The sequence below is a fragment of the Peromyscus eremicus genome, chromosome 20 (assembly GCF_949786415.1).
Source record: "Peromyscus eremicus chromosome 20, PerEre_H2_v1, whole genome shotgun sequence".
In the NCBI taxonomy this organism is placed as follows: Eukaryota; Metazoa; Chordata; class Mammalia; order Rodentia; family Cricetidae; genus Peromyscus; species Peromyscus eremicus.
Genome location: NC_081436.1, coordinates 27,410,502 through 27,426,462, shown reverse-complemented (window position 1 = coordinate 27,426,462; position 15,961 = coordinate 27,410,502). Strand labels below are relative to the sequence as shown.

General features: G+C 49.7%; 1 protein-coding gene and 1 pseudogene across 1 annotated transcript; one reads left to right on the top strand and one right to left on the bottom strand.

The window, feature by feature from the left end:
- Window positions 1–810: 810 nt before the first annotated feature.
- LOC131896386 (lymphocyte antigen 6A-2/6E-1-like) lies at window positions 811–4,192 on the bottom strand (annotated as a pseudogene).
- Window positions 4,193–11,920: 7,728 nt separating this feature from the next.
- Ly6l (lymphocyte antigen 6 family member L) lies at window positions 11,921–14,992 on the top strand. The gene is made up of 3 exons (XM_059247823.1): window positions 11,921–12,409; window positions 12,498–12,614; window positions 14,076–14,992. Exons 1-3 carry the CDS (start codon window positions 12,205–12,207, stop codon window positions 14,300–14,302), a joined length of 549 nt encoding a protein of 182 aa, XP_059103806.1. The 5' UTR covers window positions 11,921–12,204; the 3' UTR covers window positions 14,303–14,992.
- Window positions 14,993–15,961: the final 969 nt, after the last annotated feature.

Genomic DNA, 15,961 nt, shown 5'->3' with positions numbered 1-15,961 from the left:
AGACCTCGACGCAACTCAGACTGACTTTGTCTTCCTTTATGCGCCTGGTCTCCTTTCTCTCTCGCCCCCATTGATTTTTCAGGAGGTGCCTCCTCGGGTCTCATCAAATAACCTGGCCCGCGGGACCGGGCACAGGCCAGCACCAGAAAGTCTGTGTGTGTGTGTGTGTGTGTGTGTGTGTGTGTGTGTGTGTGTATGTGTGTGTGTGTGCAGGTATCCCAGAGGCAGTGGAGAAATATTGCAGTGGGGAGAAACATGTGAAGAAATAATAGGGGTCAGGGGTTAGCTCAGTGTGAAGTGGCTTGTCCAGCCTGTGAGACTCTGAGACGGATCCCCCAAACCAGAAAGAAAGGCAGGCAGGCAAGAAGGAAATGTCTCATCTCAGAGAAAGGCGTAAAGTGTGCTCCAGAATCAATAAACCACAAACAGATTAAATCTAAAGAAGCTCATATATTATATTGCACATATCATAATCACAAGACGAGAATGTGTGATATGGAGAAGTGGCCGTGGCCATGGTGGCCCTGGACAGAGCAGAGGTAGGAATATGGGGTGGCATTCAGAGAGCAGACCCAGAGAGGAGAATTTGTGTGAGGTCCTGCTCTAGACTCAAGAGACATGGGCTGGACAAGCTAGTGAGGTGAGACCTAAGGCAGGAGGAGGGAGGAAATGTCAGGGAACGTGGGAGAAGCCACATCCTAACCCCCACCTCAGGGTTTTTAAAACTCACAATTCATCACTAGAGGGTTCCAGGAAAGAGTGATTACATGTTGGGGTTCAAAATGAGGGTGGAAGTAGCAGGAAGGACTGTCATAACAAGGCTTGCAGGAGGACCGACCCCAGGCTGGCCATGCTGCCCCCAGTGAGAATCGCTTAATTGCAGAGGTCTTCCTTACAACAGGAAATCTTGGAGCTGATGAAGGTGTCAACGGGTGCGATTTTTTTAAGAGTATCTGGATCTCCAGGGCAGACGGGAAGACAGAACTTGTTCATTCTTTTCACTTCGTAAGAATCTGTAAGACAAGTCGGGCGGTGGTGGTGCACACCTTTAATCCCAGCCCTCGGGAGGCAGAAGCAGACAGATCTCTGTGAGTTGGAGCCAGCCTGGGCTACAGAGTGAGTTCCAGGGAAGGCCCAAAGCCACACAGAGAAACCCTGTCTCAACAATCCTAAAAAAACATATGTAAGAAATCTGGGAGACTTCACAGCATGTGCAGGGACAACTCAGCACCCCAGGATGGGCACATGCCACCATGCCTGGATGGCCCAGCCTTGTCTCTAAGACACATTGAAGCCAGACATGGTGGCTCACTCTGGAATCCCAGAACTTGGAAAACTAAGGCTGGAGGATTATTATGAGTTCAAACCCAACCTGGGCTAAATGGGGAGTTCTAGGCCAGCCTGGGCTAGAGTGAGACCCTGTCTCAGAAAAAAAAAAAAAAAAAAAAAAAAAGCCATGGGCTGGTAAGGTGGCCTGGTGGATAACATGCTTGCCTTGAGCAAGCGTGAGGACTAGAATTTCAATCACTAGAAGTCATATAAAAGGTGGGCAGACATGGCGGCCTACTTATAATCTCAGCGCTCATGAGGCAGAGATGTGGAATCCCTGAGATTGGAATCCCTCACTGGCTAGACTAGCTGAATCTGCAAGCTTGGGATTCAGTGAGAGACCCTGCCTCAGCAAATAAAACAATTGTCAAGGAAGATGCCCAGTATCAACCTCTGGGCTCCAAACACTTGTACCCACTAGTGCACGTGTGCACCCACACATGAGAACATGTATACACACATGCATTTACACACAATGTGCTAGGGAAACAGCTCAGTCAGTAAAGTGCTTGATGCACGGAAGCATAAGGACCCACGTTCAACCATCAGCACTCATGCAAAGAGCCAGCATGGTAGTACTGCTTGTAATGACTGTGCTGAGGAGGTGGAAAGAGGAGATCTCGGCCAGCCCCACTAGCCTAGTCGGCAAATCCCAGGTCCCGATGAAAGAGCTTGTGCTCAAAACACAAGGTAGTTGGGACTGAGAAACAGCTCAGCAGTAAAAAGCACTTGTTGCTCTTATAGATGTCCAGGGTTGGGTTCCCAGACCCACATGGTGGTTCACAACCATCCAGAACTCCAGTTCCAGGGGATCCACCAAACATTCATTGGGATAAAATAAAATAAATAAATCTTTTTTTTAAAGTAGACATTACATGAGGAATGATACTAAAGGCTGTCCTCTGGCCTTACATACATGTACACATGTGCACCCACACTCATAGACAAACACACACCCACATACACAAAGACATGGCACAATGAGGGATCACCCAGGCGCATAGAAAGGTCAGCCAGCCTCTCAGACTCTGGCTGTTCCCCGGAAGTTGTACTTAGGAGGCAGGCAGGCGGCTGCAGAAAGGCAGAGGAAACTGGATAGCAGGGTGGGGCTGCTCCTGCTTTGTCTATCTGGAGGAGAAGCCTGGAAACTGACACTTGGGGGATCTGCTGTGTCCTGAGGTCTCCTTTTCTTCAGCATTCCCAAGTCATTCCTTTAGAATCAATCTCCTGACTCCTTCATTATATTCAAAGGGTCACTAAATGCCCCCAGCTCTCCAGGCCCTTCAGTGAGCCAGTGAGACCCTGGACATAGGGAAAGGACAGGATTGCCACATGGCTAATACTGGTGGTGGAGGGGGATGGTGACAGCCACGCATGCCATAAGGGCAGCACTGCTAAAGACTCTACCTCCTGCATGTACCTGGACTCCAGGGAACAGCACCCACCATGCTCCCCCTATAGGAGGCCCACTCCAAACACAGGAGGACCCTACTTGGAGGGAAGAGAACTAAAGTCCATAAATAACTATGGTCGATAAGTGCCTGGACCTTTCCTCCTAAGCTGTCCCCAACCCATCCTCATATGGGCCACAGGGAACTCACCCACAAGGGCTTCAAATTCATGAGTGATGCACATCCCACCAGGGTAATGGCAGGTAGCTGGTTGGCAAGAAGTCTCAGATGAAGTCTCAGGTGTGACCCCCAGGCACTCATAGCAGCGCAACCCTTGGGCTGAGAAACAGGCCAATACGTGAGGGTCAGGGCATGCCCTTCCTAGCCCAGATCCCTCTTCTGCACCTGGCTTTACCTCCACACAGCTGCTGGGCTATAGGACAGAGCAGGGACACTCCTCAGGCACCTCCACCCAAAGCAGAAGTGAGCCAAGAACCATAGTTCTTCAAGTATGCTGAGTACTGCTGTCTCAGCCAGCCAGCCAGCCCCACAGGGGAGACCTGGACCCCAAGAGGTGTTAGAGAAACAGTCACCATAGCGGGAGGACATGGGTACCTCCTGTCTGCTGAAGCGGTAAGGGGATGAGGGAGTGGTACCAGGGCATGACAAGGACCTCCTGATGGGGAAGGCTGTTCTGACCTGTCCCACCCTACACTTGCACAGCTGGACTCTGAGCCTTGGAGCATGACAGGGCACTGGACTTCCCAGAACCCAACTGCAAAGTCAGAGTTCATCATGAAACCTCTCATAATACAGATGTAACTGGAAGTGTAGGGGTATCTGAGAACTCAAAACCTTTTAGAGTAAGGAAGTTCTAGCCTTTGGTCTTCATGTGGCTGGATTGAAGGGTAAGACAAGGTCAATGTAAGGAATGCCAAAAGTTGAGGGTGCCACACTCCTTGACTTGGCAGCTAGGCCAGGAAAAGAAGCCCCTGCCAGCTTGTACACATACAGGCCAGTGGCATGGCTGGGAGGCAAAGGCACCAGGGTACTCTGAGGACAGGGGCCTTTGGTGACCAGGGTTTGCCTGATCCTCAAGAAAGGAATGAGAGAGGGGCTGGAGGGTACAGTTCTTCCTGCTGAGGCGATGGGTCCTGAGGAGTGTGGGGCCACTGCTCATGGTCAGGAAGGAGTGGAGTCTAACACCCTACTTGCAAGTGGGGAAAGCTGCAAGGCAGGTTCTGGGAGGTTTACAGGCCCAGGAAGCCACCCCAGACCATGAGAGTTCACCCCTCACACACCAATCCACACTGGGCATCCCCTGGTCCCAGCACACCTAGGCACAGGGCACACAATGAGAATGCAAGTGTACCCACAACTCTGAGGCCCTTTTCATCTCACCTCTCTCTGCACACAGTAGGACCACAAGCAGGATGAGCACACAGGTCTTCATAGCATGGGAACCGTTCATCCTAGGAGAAGCAATGCACAGACAAAACCTTAAAACTTGGAGCTAGTTCATAGTACCCCCGCCCAAAATCATAAGCCTCTCACATGTCCTGGACATGGCTCAGGCATCCAATCTTCCCCCTCCAATCCTCCACACAGCTTCCCCAAGGAATAAATGACTGCCTACTTCTCCTGTCCACCATCCACCTAGCTTTCTCTTCCTAATTCCCAACCTCCACCCACAGCCATATCCTGAGGGCCCCTCCCTGTGCTGGCCACCCAGCAGCCCCATCCTGATGTCTCTCCTCACATCCTCTCTGAGATCAGGCTGCAGGCACAGTGGAAAGTTCCAGTTAGATGTGGGCTGAAATAAGCCCTTCAGTCTATGAAGTACCCTCCCTCAGCTCCTCCCACCTGATATCCTTAAAAGGAAGGGTTTCCGGTAGTTATTTCTTCCATGCCAAGGTATTTATTGCCTAAGAATTAGCAAGGCTCCTTAGTGACCAGGGCTAGCCAAATCTTTTCTGCAATTAGGGAGGGAGGGACCATCCTGATGCTAGAGGGCTAGGAAGAAGAGCTGATGGGCAGGAGGGAAGGGGTCAGGGATGTCTCTCACTTATCATGCAGAAAGCAAAAGAAGGAAGCAACTTGCCCAGCCTTTTCCTGTTTCTAAATGAAAAGTGTAGCTAGAGTTTTCCTGTCTTGCCCACAGTCAGGACAAATCTTTGTCACCCGCCAGTCCCACAGCCACTCAGACCCAACCAAGTAAACACAGAGACATATTGGTTACAAACTGTATGGCCGTGGCAGGCTTCTTGCTAACTGTTATAGCTTATATTAATCCATTTCCATAAATGGATTATTCTTATAGCTTAAATTAATCCATTTCCATAAGTCTATACCTTGCCACGCGGCTCGTGGCTTACCGGCATCTTCACATGCTGCTTGCCATGGCGGTAGCTGGCAGTGACTCCTTCTACCTTCCTGTTCTTCCATTTCTCCTCTCTGTTAGTCCGGCCTATACTTCCTGCCTAGCCATTGGACAATCAGTGTTTTATTTATTGACCAATCAGAGCAATTTGACATACAGACCATCCCACAATAGAAAAGTATGGATTGCTGTGGCTCAGAGCCCACTGTCCTCTTTTGTATATGCAGGTGGTAAGCAACTGACAAGTACCTGGAGGCTGGCTCTGGTGAACAAGCCTCAAGAGGGGTCATGGACCCACAGTGTGAGAGTCCTGAGCCAAGAACTGTCAACTGGGGTAGGAGATGTTAGGCAGTGTCTGAGGTATTTGGGTGACATCTGGAACTTCGGGTACAGTTGGCATCTTGTAGCTAGAGCTAGGGATGCTTTTCATGGCCCAGGACAGTTTTATGCAGAGGATGAATGACTTCAGGGTCTCCACTGATGCCCAGAGTGGGGAGACCCTTCCTTGTGGAAGCCTCTGTAAAGAAGCGACATGTTCGCTCTCCCTGGCAATCCAGTTTGCCATGCTGTGTGTCCCTACAGCTATGAGGTCCAGGTCTAAGGTGTCCCAGGAAAGACATGAGTTTCCCTGGCATTTAAGTCACCACCATGTGACAGGTATTCCAATAGTTAAAACCTTACTACAATTAGCCAAGTATTGATAGCATCTGTGGCTCAGCCCTAGGTTGAGCAGCAGGGCTCCACAGCAAGCCAGAGACTGAGTTCTCTGACCTCTTGGAGCTTAGAGCCCCGTGAGAAGCCCCACATAAGTGCCTGCAAGTGATACAGATTAGACAAAGAAGGCTGGGCACAGAAAGAGATCTGAGCTGGAAGATGGTCCTGAGCCAACACAACAGCTAAAGAACAGGTGTGCTCAGAGGACAACTGAGTCCCAAAGAGGAACCCAGAAGCAGTGAAGTTGAGCTCATCCATTTAAGCAGGCAAGTCGCCAAAGGGAAGGAAGTCAGAGGCTCGGAGAACTCAGGCAGTTCTCCTGATGGAAGCCACAGGGCAGAAACAAGAGTCTCTTTTTCTTTCTAGGAAGTAACATCAATTGTTTCTGGTTGGTTCCACATGTGTACATTTAACTTCACAATGACAACAGCCCTTCCTTGTTACCCTGCAATCTATGAGACAACCCGACCATGTACGCCACCAATACCACACCACCCAGAATAGCAGAAAGAAAGGAAGCCGGAAAAGTTTTCATGGAACCCCTTGACACACCACCCTAGGCATCAGCTCATGTATAACCAAGTAAGGGTGGTACAAAGAGCAGCAGACAGCAAGCACCTGTTCATTTAACATTTCATGGGAAAATGGGAACAACCATAGGACATCCATGACAGACCCAAGTTACAACCCACCCAGTTTTATCTGGGTAAGCCAATGAATTTATGGGATATAATTCCAGAGCACGGGGAAGGTCAGGTCACTTGCAGAAACATGGATACCCCCCACTCCAGCAGCTACATCAACATGACGTCTCTCATCCCATCATGAAGACAGTGTCATGGAGTCCCCCTCTCAGTTAATCTCCCACTTTCTCTATATTCTAGCATCTTCTGAGACCACTTGTAGTTGGAGAAGAGCAGGAGGGGTATTGGCTGGAAATTTAGGTGAGGGTCCTTCCTTCTTCTGCTCTGGCTAATGGGAGCTCTGACAATTATCACAGACCTATCAGTGTTATGCTCTTCTGACTCCATTGCCATGGCTACTGGGTCCAGGTTATCTCTACTCCAGAGATGGCAGTGGGACCATCACCTCTTTGGAGGATAAGGATACAAGACTACAGTACCACACACTGTTTCTTTATCAGTCTTAAATTTGGACCTCTTTTTTGGGCAGCTCAGGGGGTTGGTTTTGGTCTTTCAAGACAGGTTTTCTCTGTATAACAGCCCTGGCTGTCCTATAACTTACTTTGTAGATCAGGCCAGGCTGGCTTTGAACTCAGAGAGATCTATCTGCCTGCCTCTGTCACCCAAGTGCTGGGATTAAAGTGGTGGGCCACCAACGCCTGGCTTAAACTAGGGGTTCTAATGAGTCCTCCAGTTTTCAGCCAGCACCAGTGTGGAGGAGCCAGCTTTCCTTAGTGGTGGACTTCTGTCCAAATGATTGACAAGTCCACTTAGATGAACTTCTCAGGGAGAGATAGTGTGCTTCTGTAATCTTCCTTTTGGTTTCTACCCAGAGATAGAGGTACCAGATATTGTCATACTTAGGTACCAGGTGTCAGATGTTAGAAAAGCCAGGCCTTAAGAAGAGAGGGCTACATGCAAAACAAAAACCAAAATATTAAACAACAAGAACAAAAAACCACCCCACATCTGGTGCTCCTCTCCCCTGCCTTCCAAATCAGCTAGCTCCCTGACTGAGTCACACTGAGTCAAACATTAGCCAAGCCCATTCCTCTGCCAGAGAATGAGTGACCTCTGTTAAGTAGCCAAAATCACATGTCCCTCCCTCCCCACCCTCAGTCATACAGCAGAGGTAAAGAGGTTGACTGTTAACTAAGTGTACTTCCTCAAATGAAATCACAACCCCCCCCCCCAAAAAAAAACCTTAAGAGTAGCCACTTTGACAAGACCAAAGCCTCTAACTTGTGCCGTGCTGCCTGCTGGCATGAGTGAATCTCTTGACTGAAGGAAGATTCAACTCAGTTCCTCTGTTTATTGCAACACTCCCCTCCTTGAACATTAGAAAAATATTTGGCAGCAGAAGTCCCTGAGGATAGCCCCACCCCCATGATCAGTTCTGGACCACACACCCCTGTTTCCCTGACAATGTCCTAATTTCAAAAAGGGAAAACAACACAGTTGCCCCTTCTTAAAGTTTGAAATACCAAATACAGGGAGGAGGGTAGAGGTGAAAAGACTTTGCTTAAGCCCACTAAATAAAGATGTCTCCTCCAGTGACTCTGAGCTTTTATATAAAACCTTTTATTTAATGCCCCACCCCCATCCCCATCTCTTGTTTTTTTTGAGACAGGCTTTCTCTGTGTAGCCATGGCTATCCTAGAAATCACTCTGTGGACCATGCTAGCCTCAAATTCAGAGATCTGCCTGTCCCGGCCTCCTGAGAGATGGGACTAAAAGCCTAGTTAATTTTCTTTAATCTACACTGCTGCAGGATTTGGGGCTAGAACAGAGTCCAGAGAGATGCCAGCCATCCAACCTGCCACCAAACAAGTAGGACATGTAGAAAATCAAGTACCAAGCCATGAGCCACGTGGCAAAGCATAAATAGAAATATGGGTTAGATTAAGTGTAAGAGTTAGCTAGTAACAAGCCTGAGCTATCAGCTGAACATATTATAATCATTTATATTTATAGGCACCCTCTGAGTTGGTTATTTAGGACCAGACAGTTGGGACAGGAAAAGTCAGATTACAACCATACCCACTACCTCATCTGAAATAAGGATTCACGTTGGATAATACCATATTGATTTTCACTTTACAACATAAGTAAACAGGGCTGGCTGAATTCTGACAGTGTTTCCTTTCACCCAGAGACAGATCCTGTATTGATCCAATTTGGTGGGGAAAGGAAGACCGCTTGTTTTCTTTGTGAATAAAGAATCTGATAGAGACCAGCAGGGAGTATGGATACTGGAAAATGGGAATCACAGATGCCAGGCAGACTACAGTGAGAAGACCTGGCTGAAGACTGAAGCCTGGGGTACCAGCAGGAAGTTCCACATGCCACATGTAGTCCTGGAGGCAGTTACCTGGCTGGAGGGATGGAAGAATGGATGTGAAACAATTCTGTAACACTGTAACATTGGGAATGGATGTAAAACAATTCTATAACACTGTAACATTGGGAATGGATCTGAAACAATTCTGTAACACTGTAACATTGGGAATGTATGGGAAACAATTCTGTAACACTGTAACACTGGATTCCTAGTACTGTATTTGTAAGAACCACAGCTTATACCGCACAAAGAGGTCACCCTAAAAATGTGAGAACTAGACTCTCACAGGATCCCAGAAGGCCACAGAGGAAGAAGGCAAGTGAGGTTCAAGGAGGGCAGAGCTGAGCAGGGCAACCATGGAGCCACACACACATTTCTCAAAGCACATGGTTCGGATCTGCGCTCCCTAGCAGCCAAGGTGGAAAGGATGCAGAGTTGCAAGTAGAAGCTCATCATGGGGAAGGCAGTGTTAACTGATGTTCAAAATTCCACCCAGGATCCCATAGCAAGAACACAGTTGCGGCGCCATGAGCCACCTCAGGAAACACCCACCATGTGCCATCCCTGCTCCTGCTGGGCTTGTACCACACACCTGTGAAGTAAATCCTGAGGCCCAGCCCCTGTAAGGGAGGAATGAGGGTCATTCACATTCCTTCAACAAGGAAGTCCCCAAATTCCTTGATTGTGACTACCTTCAAAACAGTCTCAAATACACACAGAAAGTCGGGTGCAGAGGTTCATGCCTGTAATCCGACTACTTGAAACGCAGAAGCAAGAGGATGACCAGAGCCAAACGGGTTGATACATGCCCATAATATCAGCCTGAGGGAGGTTGAGACAGAAGGATTGAATTTGAAGCCTGCCCCCGCACCCCAAGAAGACAGGGTGAACTCTCCCACTTTCATAGCTGAATTTAGGTCCCAGTCCTCTGAGAAGGGCAAACAGGTGTCTTTGCCAACAAAGGGCATCTATCTACAAGGCCCTTACACTCAGGGTTGAGGGAGAGAACAAACAGGGAGGGCCCAAGTCAGCCTCACAGTATCTCAAGGACAAACCCAGCAGCCCCTTCTGAGTCAGGTCCAAGCTTGTGCAGATGTGTCCAAAAATGATAAGACTAAATAAACCTCAGCCAATTAAATATACTAGCCAGGTAGGTAACTGCCCCTAAAACTCTCCTTAGCTATATGCAAAAGGAACTTCTGCATCCCTCTAGGGTTCCTTGCCATTTTGAGCAGGTGAGTGACCCTGCATGCATGATGGTATAATAAACACTCTTTGTCTTTGCATAGTATTTGCATATTATTGAGCGTTTTCAGACCCTACAGGGGTTTGGGGAAATTGCTCAGTGGTAGAGTGCTTCTCTAGAGTGTGTGAGGCTCTGGGTTCCACCCCTAGAACAACAGCCATCATACACACACACACACACACACACACACACACACATACATACACACACACACACACACACACACACACACACACACACACACACACACACCAGCTGGCCCTGCACAGCACCAGCTCAGTGACCTTTGCTTCTCTGTCCATTGTGGGTATAGACTGAGGCCTTGACCTTCTGAAATGTGTCAAAACCTTCTTAAGAATGCCTACATTCCCAGAAAGCCCTGGTTTTCCAGAAGAGTTGGGTAGGGATGTACTTGATGACCTTCATCATTTCTTCAATCAGGAATCCTGAGGCAAACAGTAAAAGTTCAAGTCCACACATGCTCCTGGTCATCCCCTGCCTCCCTGAGTCCACTGCCGAGGAGATATCAGCTGACCCCTAACCACGAGGGAGCTGGGTTAGATGGGAATATGGAATGTTGTTCACTCAACTAAGTACCTGTTAGTATGTGGCATGAATGTGTGTTTGTGAGACAGCAGCAATACCCACAGGTACCTCTCCCAGTATGTCCCCTAGATGAGTCCTTTGTGTTGTCGTGGGCACCCGTGAGAACCACACCTGAAGAATGAGGAGCCAAGTCTTCCTTGCTATTGGTCATCACCATCTAGGGACTCACATGGATTCCAAGATTTAATAAACACATTACAAGAATTTACTTTAAAGATTTGTTGTGTGTGAATTCACGCATGTGCTGCTCTGCACACCTTTGCATGAAGAAGCCAGCAGAGGGTGCTGAATCCTTCAGAGTTGAAGTTACAGGTATCTGTGAGATGTCCAGCTTACATTGTGATGGAATCCAAGCTCTGTCCCTCAGAATTAACTGCTGAGCCATCTTGTCAGTCTCATAAATATCTGTTGTCTTCGTGATTTTTTTCTGGCTTCAATAACTCAGAGGACACAGTTCGCTTAGTTTTATTCTGAGAAGAAAAAAAGACTGACAATGGGAAGATAAGCTCACTGAATTTAGGTGGGAGGTAGCAGGATTCCCCAGTTCCTTAAGTGATAGGAGAGGCTGCTTGATATCCTCTATCTACAGCAGGAGTGGGGAATGTCTTGATTGGCACCCCTCAAGAATACACAGGACATTTACAAACCCCGTAGACAGGACTAGGTCACATCACAGACCTTACTACTGGCAGTAGAATCTAGGAAGCAACAGAGCAGGTGCTGTGGTCTGAGGAACCCCAAAGGCAGGCGATGTTCAGGGCCCTAGGCTCTCCTGCTCAAAGGTATGCCTGCCACAGGACCATTTTAGCCAGCATGTCACCAGGCTGGGTCATGGGACCTGAGGTCCTTCAGCTTCAGAAGTCTTTGGAAGCTGGTTTTCCAGGGTGACCAGACTTCCTCCCAATTTCCTCCCTTCCTCTCTCACCTCTGGCCTCCTAGACCAGCCTCACTCAGGAGAGAACCATTTGCAATACAAAAGAACAAAAGACTGTGCCCCTGGGGTCTGTTTACCAGACTGCCCCCCACATCCCCCACACCCCCCACACCCCCAAGCCCCCCACACCCCCAAGCCCCCCACACCTCCCATAAGGGCCCCAGCTCTGTTTCTTCACCATTGCTGCTTCAGGGTTCTGATGTCACTTCTCTGCCCTGCCCACCATTTCAGATTACCCAAATCACCTGCATCCCCAAACGTGTGCCTCCCACCATCCCCCTCCCCCGGCTTGAAGACTCTGCTCTCCCCTCCGCCTCCACCTTTCCAGACCAGTCCAGATCTGCCTATGTTCTATTGGGGCTCAGGAACTGCCGGCTTCCCTCCTGGGCCCTGATTCTGGGATCAGACCTGTCGCTCACAGGGATGGAGGGGATTCTGCTCTGCCTGGTGTGTTCAGGAAAGAAAAAGGAGCACCAGGACCAGGGTGTGACTCCAGGAGGGTCACAGGGGGAACTCTCCCCACTTCGAGAGGCTCACTGTCCCTCCACCCGCTCAAGGAGCAGCCACCGCCCTGGGAGCCATGTGGAGGGAAAGTAGACTCCAGCTCCTCCCCAGGTGCCTCCGTCAAGGGCAGGGTACCAAAGGTGTTGCAAGGGATCCCAGCAGGACTGAGCCAGCCAGTGGTGGTGCAAGGAAGCCGAGAGTCATGACCAGGCTGCTCCTGGTGCTCTGGGTGTCTCTGGTGTCTGTGGAGCTCGCCCGAGGCTTGGCGAATAGGGTGCCAGGTAAGGGATGGACAGGGCTGGAGTGGCATGAGACGGGGGTGGGATCCGGCCTGCGCTGCCCACCCACTGCCGCACATTTTTACCACAGCCGGAAACCTGAGCTGCTTCCAGTGTTTCAAGGTCCACCGACTCAACCGGTGTCAGCCCAAGGTGTGCCAGCCAGATGAAAAAGTCTGCCACAGCAACGAGGTGCTCCTTTACACGAGTGAGTCCTTCCTCCGGCCTGGAAGGCTCCAGGGCCAGTGGCAACACTGCACCCCAGCCCTACACCCTCAGGCCCAATGCATCCTCTAAGTGCTGGACTACATGGGAAGATGTGGTCCGAATTTTGGCTGTTCCTTTTGCTCTCCCAATTGCCATATCTGTTCCTATGTCACTCCTTCTGGAACTCACCCCGGGACAAAGGCTCTACTGTGACATTGAATTCCCAAATGAACAAGCGTGGCATGGCCAGCCAGCCAAGGACAGGTTTGCCAAGGCTACTCACTCACCTTGGGGTAACATAGGGTTGTGAAAGCAATGGGACCTTAGGTAAGATCAACCTTAGATAGGATGAAGGAGCAAAAGCCAACAAGATGCTTTTCCCATCTCCGTGGAAAGGTGAAAATAGGAAAAGGTACAGAAACCAGAAGTGGTCAGACAGATCTTTGGAGCACACCCATGGTGGTAGTAGTTGCTTCAGCCTAGCTTAGCTCCCTAGGACCCTGCAGATGCCTCAGAGCTGCCTTCTCTCTTGAAGTAAAAGTCCTGTGAGCCTGGCTGCAGAGTAATTCATAAAGTTTAGGCATCTCCTGTTTCCTAGCTTCCAGAGAATAACAGCTTGATTAGGCCTAGGACAAGCCCTGAAGGAGTGGTACAGTGTGAGCCTCAGGCAGAGCGGCCTGATAAGCTGTCCTTTGTAGTAGTATCCTCGGGCACGGCAAGCTGCCTCGGGCTGGCTCTTACTAATGTGTTCCCCTCCTTCATAGTTAAGTCAGGTTAAAGCCACCTTTTCCCAAGTGGGATTTTCCCCCAAGGAGTTCAGGAGGTTCCCAAGGGCGAGGCCCCTGATCTCTTCAGTGGCAACCCTGCCCCTACGGTCTTTTTCAAATACAGTGAAGGGATCTGTGTAGTGGAGATTTAAGCTGATGAACTACTTTACGCCTTTTTCCAACTTTTTCTTTCAGTCTTGAATCCTTCACCCTGGTGCCCCACCCCCAGCTTTTTGTTCAGTTGCTTTTGAGTCTAAAGGTAACAACTGGGCTTCTGTGCAGGGAGTAGGCTCTGAGGACCCCCTTTTGGGTGCTACCTGTTCTCAGAAGATCTGATGTACTCACTGGGGAAGACTGTAAGGGCCATCTGCTAGAGCGTCCTTGGTCATCCCAAGTTCTGTGCCACCAAGCAATGGACTCTTTGGTGACCAGTTCTTTTCCACTTTGCACCCTGTAGTCCACCTCCTGGTCCAGCTGGGGCTGCTGGAGAGAAGCCCCAGCTCTTTGCTACAGCCCAGGTTGGTGGTGACTCTGGGTAGGAGACCTCCCATCACTCTGTGGACAGTGCCTGAGGAAGGACAACCCAAGGTGGCCCAGCAGGGCCATTTCCAGCCATCCACAGGGAAGCTTCTCCCCCACATCTCCCGCCTAGCCTCAGGGCTCTAGGACCGCATGCTATCTCTTTTCTTCTGCAGATTCAAGGAGAAGAATCCAGATCAGCAAGCGCTGTGCTGTCCGATGTCCCAACTCCAACAGCCAGTTTGAGTGGACACTTACCGAAGGAATTCAGGCCAGAATCATCAGACGATGCTGTTCAGAGCATCTCTGCAACAGAGCACCCGACACCCAGGAGAGGTTCAGGGCCCTGCCAGGGAGGATCCTGCTGCCAATGGGTCTGGGCCTCTTCGGCACCCTGTTGTGAGGACCATTGCCCTGTGACACCCCCTCCACCCACGTAGCACCTCTTGTCTTCTCCCTCTAATGGCTATCCCACCTCCATCCATTCCAGGACTTGCAAGGTGGAAGGGACACCATGCCCTTTGCTCAGGACCCAGCAGTCTGCTCCTCCCCGACATCTTGACTCAGGCCGTGGAAATAAAGCCCTGCTGTTCCTCATGAAGACAGACAAGGGGGGAATTTCTAATGCAGGCCATGGGCTTCTTTGAGAAAGAAAAGAAAAGAAAAGGAAAAAAAGTATTATAACTCTCTCACACACACCTCATTAAAAAAAAGTTTCCTTTTGCAATATATGGAGACTGCCACAAAGATTCAAAATTGATCAAAAGGCAGAGATTATGTGACCATGGGGTGTCTAACGCCATCTGATACATCTGTAACACAATCCCTACACCTAAGGCTCAGGAAACGTCACAGAAGACATGTGAAAAGATTCTAAGAGCTGGAGGACTAGGATGCCTGCTGCACAAAAGTGTCCTCTAGTCAGGGAACCTCAACCATGAACTCTCAACTATTGGGTTGTCTGAACAATACCAACATCACGACTCCAGTTGTCACACTAATGTGGACAAGGGAAATTTCTCCAGGCCCTCTCTCTAGATAAAGAGCTGGAGGTGGTCAATGGCTGCTGAGAGAAGGAGAATCAGTCTTCCCCAGGCATAATCTCCCACATAGGTTGTCCCTGTGGTCAGTCCTGGACACAAGAACGTACAGATGAAGCTAAATGGACTCAGTATGTTTGCATATACGGTGCAAATTGGAACAGCATGTGGGAGATGGCAATCCTACATTGGTGCCAGAGATCCCCAACCAGACATAAACTCTGAGCATCGGCAAAGAGGGTACCAGAAAATTCTCAGCAGCTCCAGGTAGCAGTGGCCACAAAACCAAACAGCAAATGCCTGAGCTCTGAGAGAAGGGAGCTCACTCCTCCAAGTGGATTGGCTGAGGTTACCCACCCAGGCTGCCATCAACCCTGGGCCTTCCACCCTCTTCATCTTTCCTGTGACCTTGATGTGACTGCATGGGAGTGGGGAGTGTCCTCTGTGGAATCTGGAGCTCCAGGTCTCCAGCCAAAAGGAGAGACTTCAGAAAATAGCAAAATGCCCAAAGCACTCAAGGGATGGGTCTCTGGGAAGCAATCCCATCACCGGCCTCAGGCTAGCAGTGAATCCAAACACTGCCAACACTTGGAAAACTGAGCTGCCCAGAGTCATTCTCTATCCATAGCACATGGGTCTGCATCTGCAGCAGCTGCTGAAGCAAAGGGGCTGGTCAACCTGCTCCATCAGAGTTGAAGAGGGTTCAGTTTCACAGCAGAGCACCGCAATCACTTCTTATACTGAAGATCGTGGAAACCCCAGTAGCGAGGATGAGGATGCTCAACAGAGGTTGAGGTGGTTTGAGTGAGCAATGTCCCCCATAAGCCCAGGTACTGAACACTTAGTCCCAGGTTAGTGGTGATGTTTGAGATGGAGCATTTAGAAGGTGCAACCTTGCTGGAGTCAGTACGTCTTGGGGCTGGGAGGGGGGGTTTACAGTCCATAGCCTAGTCCACCTCCAATTCTCTCTCTCCCTCCCTCCTTCTCTTCCTCCTTCTCCCTCGCCTTTCTCTCTGCTTTGT